Source organism: Scyliorhinus canicula, chromosome 7 (genome assembly GCF_902713615.1).
Source record: "Scyliorhinus canicula chromosome 7, sScyCan1.1, whole genome shotgun sequence".
Classification (NCBI taxonomy): Eukaryota; Metazoa; Chordata; class Chondrichthyes; order Carcharhiniformes; family Scyliorhinidae; genus Scyliorhinus; species Scyliorhinus canicula.
Window position 1 is genome coordinate 18930318 of NC_052152.1, and position 14632 is coordinate 18944949.

At 45.9% G+C, this 14632-nt stretch overlaps 1 protein-coding gene across 4 annotated transcripts in view; it reads left to right on the top strand.

Moving 5' to 3' along the window:
• LOC119968763 (interferon-induced GTP-binding protein Mx3-like) overlaps positions 1-14632 on the top strand; it is a 94763-nt gene that overhangs the window by 40215 nt on the left and 39916 nt on the right. For all 4 annotated transcript variants that reach the window (XM_038801459.1, XM_038801463.1, XM_038801460.1 and 1 more), the window contains 5 exons: positions 3256-3410; positions 7227-7365; positions 9727-9925; positions 11625-11703; positions 12739-12861. In XM_038801459.1, the coding sequence (XP_038657387.1) occupies positions 3256-3410; positions 7227-7365; positions 9727-9925; positions 11625-11703; positions 12739-12861 (695 nt within the window). The remainder of the gene's footprint in view (positions 1-3255; positions 3411-7226; positions 7366-9726; positions 9926-11624; positions 11704-12738; positions 12862-14632) is intronic.

Consider the following 14632-nt stretch of genomic DNA (forward strand, 5'->3'; position numbering starts at 1 on the left):
AAAATCTGTTCCTTTATTTTTGGTTGTACTTTCGCCCGACGCTCCTGAACAGTGGGCACCCAGCACAGAGGGCAATGGAGAATGAGGAGGACCCCAACAAGGGTGGCATGGTGGCACAATGCTTAGCACTGCTGCCTCACAGCTCCAGGGATCTGGGTTCAGTTTCGGCCTCGGGTGACTGTGTGCAGTTTGCACTTTCTCCCCGTGTCTGCGTGGGTTTCCTCCGGGTGCTCCGGTTTCCTCCCACAGCCCAAACATATGTGGGTCAGTTGGATTGACCATGCTAAATTGTCCATTAGTGCCCAAAAGGTTAGGTCGGGTTACGGGGATAGGGTGGAGGCATGGTCTTAAGCAGGGAGCTCTTTTCACGGGCTGGTGCGGACTCAATGGGCCGAATGGCCACCTTCTGCAGTGTAAATTCTGTGATTCTATGATCATGGGCCTGCTTCTGGCCAAACTGACCATTAATACCTGCAGCCACTGGGCAATGTAGGGGATTGTCCACCCCACTGTCAGCCCGCCTTCCGTGGCTATGATTGCTGCTGGGTGTCCCTGGAAAAAGAGCATCTGGAGGCCGTCCATATCCAGTGGGCACCACAGTAACAGAGGTGCTATATCGATGCCTCTTGAGGTTTTAAGTTTCCTTTGAGATTCTGTTTACTTTGATGCACTAGCCCATTGTAGTGCTGCCTGTTAATTTATCCCTCAATTTGTTGAGTTAGTTTATTTGGTAACCCCAAAAGAAGCACACACACACACACACACACAGCCTCCTTGGCGAAAAATACAATGAGTTGGATTCTTCCTCCCCGCCGCCGCAAGTTTGCGGGACAGGCACCATGTAAAGGTCCATTCACATTGGTGGGAATTTCCGGTCGCCAGCCGCGGCCGGAGAATCCCGCCCAATATCCTCGAAACTACTTTAAAAAATAACATCCACCCTCACACTATCAGTCCGCAGTTTGACTGACAGCTCCAAGTGCTTATAAAGTCTTCAAGGTGGGATTATGAATAGAAGTGTTTGCTTTTATAAGGGATTAAAGGAAGGTAAATTTTCAACAGTGTTTTTCTTTTAAAAATAATGAATTCATCAACAGGCATTTGAAAACTTTATTTAGCATCAGCATAGGTCCTGAGGTCTGACCAAGGTGAACACTGGGTGAGGTGGCATGGAGAGTGTAAGGGTGGTTGGTGGGATGCATGGGTTGACTTGAGTTGGCACTAAGTTGGCATTGGGGCTTTCAGGGACTTTGGGTACAAGTGGTAAGTTTTATACGTTGACAAGGAAGGTATGAGAGGCCTTGAGAGTTTGGAACGATGGTGTGGGTTGGCATGGATGAGCCATGGGATTTGGGTGAGGTGGGGTGAAGGGATGTGAGTTATGAGGGCTGGAGGTCTCTTTATTTTTATTCAATCCCTTTTTGGGAATTGTCTGCAGTCTGCCCTCCTAACCCAGGAGTGACCATATACCATACAATAGTGAGGGTTAGTCTGAGGAAGCACATTGGCAAATTCATGTCCCAAATGTAGTTATTACTATCTGATGCTGACCTGGTGATTATGCTCCAATGTGACATCTTTTCAAAGTGTAATTCATGGATAACAAAGCCATTTAAAGGCCAGCGTCTATTCATATGAGAAGGATGTTTCGTATCTAGTTTTAATAATTCAAGAGAATAAATATGACATGATAGCGAATATCTTTACACCTTTGAGAATTGAACACCCATGCACTCTTTATTGGTGAATCCCCCAAATAAATAGCCTTTCTCTAGTTATAGTCAATTGAAATTGGTGCAGCACTGACTGCAGTGTAAGAAAGGATACAGAGAGAAGATAAAAGTTAACAGATTCCTTGTATTCCAGGTGTAGTGATGGGAAGGTGGTAAATATCCTGAAAGAGTGAGATCAAATGGACCTGACAGATCTCCAAATACAAAACATAGTTTTAATGATCTACACACATATAAACAATAACAATCAGGAAAAGATCCATTCAGTCGATCACAATGCTTTGACCGTCACTAAATGTTTAAACAATATATATGCACTTAGCCTTCCTGAAGGACATGCAGTATCCTGGAAAAGGCAAAGGGCCCAGTCAATTTAGGGAAAACACTGCTGAACGATCGTCTTCGGAGAATGACCAGTACCAACTTGTCATAATTATGGAATAGGCGTCCATTGGGTGATCTGTCAGCTTCTTCCACAGGGCCAGTCCACCTCCTAAAAAAAGAAAAGCCTCCTAAGATCCAACCTAGTTCTAGCTTGAAATGGTAACCAGCCCTCACCCCACCCCCACCTTTCCCTCTGTCCCTCACTATCCTATTTGGCTGGAACAAGCTATCCATAAAAACTCAGCCTATACTCGTAATCACAAAGTTCAGTCAAATTATCTTTGTCTACTCATCTCTAAAGTGTAGCGTCCCAGGATTTTGCGATTATCTTCACAAGTAAGATGCTTCAAACTTGCAAGTAGGCTCCTGGCCTCATCATCCCCTTCCAAAAGCTTCAATATCAGCCACCATGTCAAAACTGCACATAGTCTTCTATCTGAGGCCTAATCAAGGCCTCACATCAAGTTCACTTATGAACTGAGATGCGAACAGATCCCGAACAAACATTTGGGCTTTGTAAGAATACCAGATTGCAGCTATCAACTTATATATTGATGCAGAGCTGCATATAACTATTCCACACTTTTGATAAATGCATAAAATATTTAGTGACATCAGTAGGTGCAACCAGTTGGGTGATTGGCTGACAATATGGACGGTACGGTAGCACAGTGGTTAGCACTGCTGCTTCACAGCTCCAGGGTCCCAGGTTCGATTCCCACTTGCTTCACTGTCTGTGCAGAGTCTGCACGTTCTCCCCGTGTCTGTGTGGGTTTCCTCCAGGTGCTCCTGTTTCCTCCCACAAGTCCCAAAAGAAGTGTTTGTTTGGTGAATTGGACATTCTGAATTCTCGCTCTGTGTACCGGAACAGGCGCCGGGGTGTGATGACTAGGGAATTTTCACAGTAACTTCATTGCAGTGTTAATGTAAGCATACTTGTGACAATAATAAGGATTATTATTATAAGTTCAGGCATCAGTTGGATGTACAAAACTGAGGAAGATGTTGCAATAAGCCTCATAAACAATACATTTGAGCCTGATTTCTTGTTAAGCTGTATTAACAGCTCATTGCACAAGATAGTGGGCCTTATCATGATATCTAATCCAGTTACTTCTCATATGTGACATCTTCCCAGCCCAGAATGCAATCGCAGGGGATGGATTGGGAATCAGCCATGAATTAATCAGCCTGGAAATCGAATCCACCAATGTTCCTGATCTGACTCTTATCGACTTGCCAGGAATCGCCAGAGTCGCAGTTGGCAACCAGCCGCTAAATATTGGAGAGCAGGTACAAAGAACTCAATTAATAGGCCACCTTGCTGAACATTAAGACAATAACCTCATTGTCCTTTGTGAAGTCTTGGTATACGTAGATTGCCAACCCAGACCCCATATAACAAGTGTGACCTCACCGTTGTAATTTAATAACATAATGCATTTTGTAAGTTACGATCCTTCACTCAGGTTTGGAGCTTTCTCTGGGCATCAACAATCAAAGACTACCAAATTATTGTTTGCACACAACAAGTTTATTTGGCACTCTAAACATCTTACACTCAATACCACTTATACTCCCGTGCTCACATGAGGTCGCCTAAGCGACAAGAGTCGGAGTGGAGCGAGTGATCAGTTCTCTCCTGATCTCCAAGTAGTTGATCAGACAGCGTTATCCTGAGCTGTCTAGCAATCACCTCGGGGCCCAGTATCATATCCCGCTCAGTGCTTGCTCCCCGCGTGATCACCTCTGGATTGGCCGAACCTTCCTTCTTGAGGTTCAGCGATTGGGGGCGAGTTCTTTGATCTCCAACCCTCACATCATTAACAAGACAAAGAACTCATCTCTGCCGACTTCTTTTTCCGATTGGCAGGCAGTGACTAGTGGGGTACCGCAGGGATCTGTGCTCGGACTCCTACTGTTAACATTACATATTAATGATTTGGCCAAGGGAACTAAATGCATTATCTCCAAATTTGCAGATGATACAAAGTTGGGTGGGAGGGTGAGCTGCGAGGAAGATGCAGAGATGCTTCAACGGGATTTGGACAGGCTGAGTGAGTGGGCATATGCATGGCAGATGCAATATTATGTGGACAAATATGATGTTATCTACTTTGGTAGCAAAAATAGAAAGACATTATTATTTGAATTGTGTAAATTGAAAGGGGTGGATACTCAGCGAGACCTTGGTGTCCTCGTGCATCAGTCGCTGAAAGTAAGCGAGCAGGACCAGCAACCAGTGAAGTGGCAAATGGTATGTTGACCTTCATAGCGAGAGGATGTGAGTATAGGAATAGAGATGTTTTGCTGCAGTTGTATAGGACATTGGTGAGGCCACATCTGGAGTATTGTGTGCAGTTGTGGTGTCCTTACCTGAGGAAGGATGTTCTTGCAATGGAGGGAGTGCAGTGAAGGTTTACCAGGCTGGTTCCTGGCATGGCGGGACTGTCACATGAGAAGAGAGTAAGTCAGTTAGGATGGCCGAAGGGCCTATTCCTCTGCTGTAATTTTCTTTGTTCTTTTATATTCATTGGAGTTTAGAAGAGTGAGAGGGATGTCATAGAAACTTATGAAATTCTAACAGGATTAGACAGGGTAGATTCAGAAAGAATGGGCGGGATTCTCCGCCCCCCACCGCCGGAGATTCGGCGGGGGCGAGAATCATGCCACACCAGTCGGTGGGCCCCCCCCCAGGCGATTCTCCAGCCCGCGATGGGTCGAAGTCCCGCTGCTTCTATGCCGGTCCCGCCGATGTAAGTTGAACCAGGTCCCTTACTGGCGGGACCTGGCGGCACGGGCGGGCTCCAGGGTCCTGGGGAGGGCCGCGGTGCGATCTGGCCCCGTGGCATGTCCCCACGGTGGCCTGGCCCGCGATCGGGGCACACCGATCCGTGGGCGGGCCTGTGTCATGGGGGCACTCTTTTCCTATGCGCCAACCATCAGCCTCCGCCATGGCCGAAGCATAGGTGAACCTCCCCCCCCCTGTGCATGCGCGGGGATGACATCAGCAGCCGCTGACACTCCTGCGCATTCGCGGACTCTCGCCAGCCGGCGGATCCCTTCCGCCCCGGCTGGCATGGTGCCAAAGGCCATCCACACCAGCCGGCAGGGGGCCAACCACTCTGGGGTGGGCCTAGCCCCTAAAGGTGCGGCCCGACGCCGGAGTGGTTCACGCTAAAAAACTGGTTTGGGATGTCCCATTGTTTTACGTAATAGTTAAGAACAAATCTCAGAGAGAGGCCATTCAGCCGCTCCCCGTAACCCTGCACATTCTTACTTTCCAGGTAAGTCTAATTACCTTCTGAATCCCTCGGTTAAACCCGCCCCACCACACTGTCAGACAGTGCATTCCAGACCTTAACCTCTCGCAGCGTGAAAAGGATTTTTCTCTTATGCCAACTACTACCTCTTTTAATAGTTCTCGATCCTTTCACGATTGGGAACAGTTTCTCCCCATCCGCCCTGTCCAACTCCGTCATGACTTTGAATATCTCGCCAAAATTCCCTCTTTTTCTGAAGGAAAATGGTCCCAACTTCTTCAATCTATCTTTGGAACTGAGGTTCCTCACCACTGGATCCATTCTCATTAATCTTTTCTGCACTCTCTCTAATGCCTTCATAGGATGAGGTGCCCTGAACCAGACGCAATATTCTAGTTGAGGCGAAACCAGTTTTTTTAATATACGAGTTTAAAATAACTCACTTGCATTTTTACTTTAGGCCCTGTCATGGGAGTGTCCCTTTAAGAAATGTTTTTGTCTCATCACATGGCTTCAGTGATGTCATTGTGTGGGCGGAGCTGGGCTGTGGATCTGAGTTTTATTTTCGCTTTGCGTTTTTGGACTGGTGTGAACTGCACAGGTTGAAAGAAGTCTCTCTCTTATGTTCATTTTAAAAGCTGCTTCCAAACTGCTTGGTAACTTAAAAGTGATAATTGCTTTCTGGGAGGAATTCAAACCTGTTGTTTGAAAAGGGGAAGAGAGTATCAATAACAAGTCTTATACCAGTAAGAGTGCTGTGTGTTGGAAAAGGGGTTTCTGGTTTTACTTGAATTTTGTTATTGAATTGGAACAGTTAAGGGGGAATTCATTAAGGGTTAAACCTAGATTACTGTAGCTGTGTGGGGTCTTTATGTTTGTAGTTGATAAAAATTCCTACTGTGTGTGTGCATACAAATGTTAGCTAAATTCGTACAATAAAGCTTTTTTTTAATCGAAAGCACCTGAGAACTCTGTTGAATAACAACTGAAAGGCAAGCTCAACTTAGCCAAAATCAATAAAAAGTTACAGGTCAGGTATGAAAAAAATAAAATGAAAATCGCTTATTGTCACAAGTAGGCTTCAAATGAAGTGACTGAAAAGCCCATAGTCCCCCATTCCGGTACCGGTTCGGGGAGGCTGGTACGGGAATTGAACCGTGCTGCTGGCCTGCCTTGGTCTGCTTTAAAAGCCAGCTATTTAGCCCTGTGCTAAGCCAGCCCTTGGTGGACTGCATAATACATTTTGGAATTGTTAAACTCTGGCCCATAACAGCCCCTATTAATGAAGCCCAAGATACCGCGTGTTTTATTGACTGCATACCCAACCTGTCCTGCCTCGTTCAACGCATATGCATTGATACACCAAAGTCTGTCTGCTCCTCCATCCCCTTTAGAGCAGTGTTCTCTATTTTATCGTCGGAAGAATTATCCATTTTTTCAACTAAGATCTCCCTGCATGCTCACCAGGCCCCTCCCCAAGAAAAGGGCTCATGAGGGACTAACCCCACAGACAAGGGGAACACTATCCCCCAACCCCCACAGGCATGTGTATAAATCTCCCCCCTCTTCTCACACACAGGACCTCCGCCGCAAACCCCCATGGTCCTCCCAAACAGGATTCCTTTTGACCTACCCCCTCGTGCAAATTTTTAAATTACACCAACATTTATCAATCTCGTCAAGTCCGTTCAGCTGTTACTTCAAAATGCAAAAATAAATCTTACTGCCTGTAAAAGGAAAATGGCACAAGCTTTGTTGTTCGATGAACATGAAATGGATTGTCAATGGCTTCACCAAACGTGTTTTTTAGTTCTGCAATCATGTGATCTGGTGTGTTTCTTTTCAGATTAAGATCCTCATCAAGTCATTCATTAAGAGACAAGAAACAATTAACCTTGTGGTTGTGCCATGCAACGTTGACATAGCAACCACCGAAGCTCTGAAAATGGCCCAGGAAGTGGACCCTACCGGAGAGAGAACTCTGGGTAATTGCAGATCAGCTAAGGAAAGGGAACTACGAGGCCATTAATTGGCCCCTGCGACAGAGACACATCTTTCTGTTGTGGTGTTGGTAAAATTAAGACACCAAAAGATTGTGAACAGAGTTCATTGTCTGGCCAACGCATCCTGTGCAATGTCTGATCATCTCCCCTCCTAGTTCCCATCTGATATTTATCTAGCTCCTTTCTGGAGAAGTTGGACAATGGGGGCTGTGGCGGAGCAACTGCAGATTCTACCAGCATGAGTGATAAGATGGGCCAAATGGCTTCTTAACCCATAGTCTTGTTGCACGGCCACACTAACAGATATTGATTTGTGCCTCTTCTGGAATTCTAGATATTACTGTCTGGTAATGGGTGTTTGTCTTGGGCGGTCGGGAGAGTTTTACAGAAAGATAACGCATTCCAAGTGGTTCATTGAGGCAGCATGTTTCCACATCAATTGCATGTAGCAAGTGAAAAGAATATATCTTGAACCTGTGGCTCTCCGATTGTTTTGTGAAGATACCTCAAAGAGCAATAGCTGACTAAAGGTGGCAAGCATGAGGCTGATTGTCACAGGTCAAACACCTTGACCCTGACGGTTCGATCTGCGAATGGACTCCCACAAAGGTTTCGGCAGGAGACATGCTCTGGCATATCTTAATCGGGATCATTCACATTATTTAGATCTACATTTTAGTTTGATGTATGTTTTTGCTTTCTATGCACTAACTTGCACTAAGCACTGAAAGGTGGGGCAAAAAGTTAAACACTTACTGCCTCAGGTCCTCAAGCTGACACAAACCATTGTAAGTGTTAGAGACTAAAAGGCAGCACCACTTTCCTCTCTGCACCGAAATCCCCCCTCACCAAATTCCCACTCTCACCAAATTCCCATTAAGTGAATTCCCACTCTCAGCTAGTTCTCACTCTCAGCTAGTTCCCACTCTCAGTGAATTCCCACTCTCATCGAATTCCCACTCTCAGCTAATTCCCACTCTCAGTGAATTTCCATTCTCAGTGTATTCCCACTCAGTGAATTCCCACTCAGCGAATTCCCTCTCTCAGCGAATTCCCACTCTCAGCGAATTCCCACTCTCAGCAAATTCCCACTCGGCGAATTCCCTCTCTCAGCGAATTCCCACTCTCAGCGAATTCCCACTCTCAGCGAATTCCCTCTCTCAGCAAATTCCCACTCTCAGTGAATTCCCTCTCTCAGTGAATTCCCTCTCTCAGTGAATTCCCACTCGCAGTGAATTCCTAGTCTCAGTGAATTCCCACTCTCATCGAATTCCCACTCTCAGCGAATTCCAACTCAGCTAATTCCCACTCTCAGCGAATTCCCACTCAGCGAATTCCCACTCTCAGTGAATTCCCACTCTCAGCGAATTCCCACTCTCAGTGAATTCCCACTCACAGAATTCCCATTCTCAGCGAATTCCCACTCTCAGCGAATTCCCACTCTCAGTGAATTCCCACTCTCAGCTAGTTCCGACTCAGCGAATTCCCACTCAGAGAATTCCCACTCAGCGAATTGCCACTCTCATCGAATTCCCAGTCAGCGAATTCCTATTCAGTGAATTCCCACTCAGCGAATTCCCACTCATCGAATTCCGACTCAGTGAATTCCCACTCAACGAATTCCCACTCAGCGAATTCCCACTCAGCGAATTTGCACTCTCAGCGAATTTGCACTCTCAGCAAATTCCCACTCTCAGCAAATTCCGTCTCTCAGCGAATTCCCACTCAGCGAATTCCCACTCTCAGCGAATTCCCACTCTCAGCGAATTCCCACTCTCAGCGAATTCCCTCTCTCAGCGAATTCCCTCTCTCAGCGAATTCCCTCTCTCAGTGAATTCCCACTCTCAGTGAATTCCCACTCTCAGCGAATTCCCACTCTCAGCTAATTCCCACTCTCAGCTAATTCCCACTCTCAGTGAATTCCCACTCTCAGCGAATTCCCACTCAGCGAATTCCCACTCGCAGTGAATTCCCACTCGCAGTGAATTCCCACTCAGCGAATTCCCACTCTCAGGTAATGCCCACTCTCAGCTAATTCCCACTCAGCGAATTCCCACTCTCAGCGAATTCCCTCTCTTAGCGAATTCCCTCTCTTAGCGAATTCCCACTCTCAGCAAATTCCCACTCTCAGCGAATTCCCAGTCAGCGAATTCCCAGTCAGCGAATTCCCACTCTCAGCGAATTCCCACTCTCAGCGAATTCCCACTCTCAGCGACTTCCCACTCTCAGCAAATTCCCACTCAGTGATTTCCCACTCTCAGCGAATTCAATGCAATTTTGAACTGTTTGAAAAGAAATGGCACAACCGAGTCAATTTATTTTGCCGCCTTTTTAAACCTGAAGGCATTTTAACGAAACCTGACCTGGTCGATAAAGGAACAGAGACGAATGTGGTCGACATTGTACGAAACATAGTAGTGGAGCTGAGGAAAGGTTACATGATTGTCAAGTGCCGTGGGCAAAAGGACATCAATGACAAATTGACATTGGATGATGCAATCAGAAAAGAGAAGGCATTTTTTGAAGACCATGAACAGTTTAGGTAATGTGTGAAGACTTTCATCCAATTCATTTCCTCTCATTTTCTTTTCTAACTCTTCAACATTTTCCCCAGACTTACATATGACCCATTTCCCTGCATGTTCTGTTTTTATTTAAGTATTTTAATATGTATCCAAACATCTGCACAGATTTAGCCAAAGATCGCATATTTGTTGTTGGTGAAGTGTGCTAATTATATACTTTGAAGCAAGTGTTCAGAGTATTCGAAAAGTATTATCACCAATAATCGGTGGATTGACAATGAGGCACATGCAATTTAAACATTTCCATATGGCCATTAAGGTGCATCATGCATTGAATTTGGAAGCATTCCATCTCGAGAACCTTTCATTATTCATTGCAATATTCATTTCAAACTGTTCATCAGATTATTAGTCAGACTAATGATAGAAAACGGCACTTGCAGTTTTCATTTCTACTATCAAACAAAATTTGGTGTTGAGTCACATCCTGAAACATCGGGATGAATGAGAAATGAGGAGGAATTTCTTCAGCCAGAGAGTGGTGAATCTGTGGAACTCTTTGCCGCAGGAGGCTGTGGAGGCCAAATCACTGAGTGTCTTTAAGACAGATAGATAGGTTCTTGATTAATAAGGAGATCAGGGGTTATGGGGAGAAGGCAGGAGAATGGAGATGAGAAAATATCAGCCATGATTGAATGGCAGAGCAGACTCGATGGGCCTAGTTCTGCTTCTGTGTCTTATGGTCTTCCCAGCCCCATGGGGAGACAGCTCTGGAGGCAGGACGTTGGAGGGGGGGGGGGGGGGGGGGGGGGGGGGGAGCATGGAAATTCTGATGAAATCACATTGGACCGACTCCGTGACATATTCCTGCATCCGTGCACTTTTCCTGGAGGAAGGCATTCAGCCTTCTTGGCAGCTATAGGTAACTAACTAGGCAACTTAATAGAGCAATCAATCCCTTTTCTGCCAACAGATTGACGTTTTCCTGATGGCACAGGGTCCCCCGCTGTGTCAAGATCACAACAATATGGGGGGAGGTCAGAGGAATGAAACATTTGAGGCCGTTTACTAATCTGTCAGCAGTAAGGTGTAATGCTCAGGTCTCCCCAGGCAGGAGGTATGCCATTGCAGCTACTGCATGAAGACTGATATATCCATTTAAGTTCTGCCTGATACAATGTCGGCCGCTTCCCTACTCTGTGGTGATGCTGCCACTCCTGCTACTGGCCCCTCAGCAACACCAACTCTGCAAAAAGAGACCAACAGCCAGCACTGAACAAACCTCCGGTGCTGGAATCCAGTCCCCATCGAAAACTGGACAGGACTCCAGTTGCCGTCAAGGCCACTTCCGAGGTCACAACGCAAAATTGAGGACAACATTGGGATTGTGACCTGAACTATTCAGCTCATTTTAGGACAATATGACCAAAAGTTTGGTCAGTAGGTTTTAAGGAACATCTTCAAATGGGAAGGACAGGCCAGAGGTTGGCAATGATGGAGCGATTAAAATTTGAGATGCGCCAGCGACCAGAATGTAAGGAATGCAGTCAGAGGGTTATCAGAGATCGGGAGGGATGACGCCATGGAGGAATTTGAAAACAACGATACCTGTTATAATATTTTCATAAATTCTGTTTCCTCGATTAAGCGTTTTGTTGTATGCTCACAAAGCAACAATCCCAACATACTGGTATTTTTTTTGAATTTACTATTTAGGCAGCTTCTGGATGAGGGGAAGGCTAGCATCCCGTGTTTAGCTAGTAGACTAACAACGGAACTTGTCAATCACATCATCGTAAGTTATGTTTTGTTATACGATCTATATTCTTTGTGATATCTGGATTGTCATGTTTCCTCTTTCTTACCCAGGGTTCAGAGGGGGGGACTCTTACAAGTTAGTATTCCCAGAGAGGGTTTTGTTTGATTCAAGCATTTTTTTGAGATTCCATGGGATTTTCCACATAATATCATACTAGGAGTTCTGACCTCCAGGCACGAGATCCCAGAATGCAGCACATGGGGGAAAACCTTCTGCTGGAGCATTCATTTTCAAAATCTATTTCCTGGGCTATGAACATAAGTTGAATACAAGGGAACACAATTTAATAGTGAAAACGTTCAGAAGTGAAAGGGGACTTTTTCATTGAAAGACAAGCTGAGGAATAAGTTACGAGGAAAGGCCATCAAATGAGACACTATAAATGGAAGCAAATTGTCAGCTGAGGCTTTGTGGTAGCACTATTTCTGTTGAGTTTTATAGATCAGATCAGCCATGATCTAATTGAATGGCGGAGCAGACTGGATGGACCAAGTGGCTGACTTCGGCTCTACGTCTTATGGTTTTACAAGTCCAAAGGTTGTCGTTCCAAGGCCCACTTCAGACATTTGAGCGCAAAAAATCTCGGATGCCGTTCTGAGGAAGTGATCGCTGTTGAAGGCGCCATCTTCTCAGTTATTACTGAGGTTCTGTCTGCCCATTTAGATAAGCATTAAAGATTCCGTGGTTGTATTCCGGAGATGAGCTGGAGTCTTCTGCCCGTACAGACTATCCCAACAGATTATCATGTGGCCCGTTGTGGGGCCTTGTCCTACGCAGTGATCCTGCCGCATCCCCACAATTGTAACAGTGGCTAGACTTCAAAAATTCTTCGCCGGCTTTCTAGATACTTTGAGGTTTTCCTCAGGTCGCGATAGGTAAATCTTTCCTTCGTATTTCTTTGTGGACAAGGGTTTGAGTGATCTGGAAAGGAAAGTCGGTCAATGGGGGTAAGGTCTACATGCTTAATCAACTTGCCCTGTTACTAAAAATGTTCTGATTTGTCTTTGCAAGAGGTCACTGCCGCAGTTAAGGAAGGATGTTGAAATGAAGCTGAGCAACACAATGCAACATCTGAAAAGCTACAGCAGCGGAGTCCCCATCGCTTACGATGAGAAGGTGATGTTTATGATCGAGGTAAGGCCATTTCAACAACTGAATTTAAATTCTATTTTACGTAACATTATCGCCCGTCCTCAGTGGACAAGTGAAGTTGAATTCACTGGAGTAGAGAGTCGTGCAGTGTGTTAAATGGGTTCCTGCGGTTGGTGTTACAATCGAAGGGCAATTTTGTTCACAATAAGTGTTCACTCGTCAAGCTCCAGTTCATTTCACTCCCGGGCCTGATTTGAAACAGGCCAATGAATTGATCAAAAGCAAGTGGATTCCTCAGATTGAGACCAGGGTTTGACTTGCCAGCCTGGAATTGCTCCCACCTTCCTCCCACTCCCACTTCAACCACAAACAATCAGTCGATTGGATACGGAAATCACTGTCGAGAGAGTGCACAGCAGAACATCCAACCTGAAAAGCAACTGCTGGAGGGGAATGAAAGATTGTTCCTTTCTCGACCTTAACTTGCCTTGACTTTCCAATTTGAGCTATTTTTTTAGAATGATTGGGTGAGCACCGTTAGCTATCAATGCCGGCGTTAAATCCAGGTCTGAGAACCAGTTCCTTACACAGGAGCAGCCAATACAATGAAATTACAGGCAAGCAGGTGAAATTGACAGGCAGGAAGAGACCAAGTTGCCCCTCAGCTCCGTCCCATGTACCTGATCACTGGAACATCAAGACAGAGTTTGTTTCAAAACAGGAGAAAGCTTTAAAAGTTTATAAGCTTGCAGAAAAAGCCCCCCACCCAAAGTCGTAAAAGTGTGGGAAAATTAAAGATAGAATAAACCCACACCTCGCAATTCAGAGGGAAATGTAAGAAAACAGCCATGGACATAAAATTACAAGAGACCCCAGAGAGAGGCTAACCCTGCCAAGGGCAACAAGAGACCCCAGAGAGAGGCTAACCCTGCCAAGGGCAACAAGAGACCCCAGAGAGAGGCTAACCCAGCCAAGGGCAACAAGAGACCCCAGAGAGAGGCTAACCCTGCCAAGGGCAACAAGAGACCCCAGAGAGAGGCTAACCCTGCCAAGGGCAACAAGAGACCCCAGAGAGAGGCTAACCCTGCCAAGGGCAACAAGAGACCCCAGAGAGAGGCTAACCCTGCCAAGGGCAACAAGAGACCCCAGAGAGAGGCTAACCCTGCCAAGGGCAACAAGAGACCTCAGAGAGAGGCTAACCCTGCCAAGGGCAACAAGAGACCCCAGAGAGAGGCTAACCCTGCCAAGGGCAACAAGAGACCCCAGAGAGAGGCTAACTCTGCCAAGGGCAACAAGAGACCCCAGAGAGAGGCTAACCCTGCCAAGGGCAACAAGAGACCTTAGCGCAGCAGAAGTCACTCGAGGTGACTCTACTTAATTACAGGAAACTTCAAGATGAAGGCAGCAAACTTCGCAAAGTAAAGGGAAACCTGTTGAACAACCTTTCCTGCTGGAAGAATCTCAACGGACAAAAGTTATCCTTCCAGAAAATGATGAAGAGAAGGAAAATGAATTTAACATCACTCTGAGCAAACTGACAAAGCGGTTGGCAGAGAAAGTTCGGTATTCCAGGAGGAAGGCGGTGGGTTACCAGGATCGGATGGAGAGCTGAAGGAACAGCTGAATGGCAAAGAGGAGGCACTGAAAGGAAAAACCCTAAACTTTCCAAACTGTGAGTGGATAACGAAGCACAATTACAGAACTGAAACAAGTCAACTCTTCACAGGGACAGACCTGGCAAACAGCCAAACCAAAATGAAGGAAAAGGACAAAGTTCTGTTGCGGAGAGAAAGAAAAGACAGAAATAAGAAAG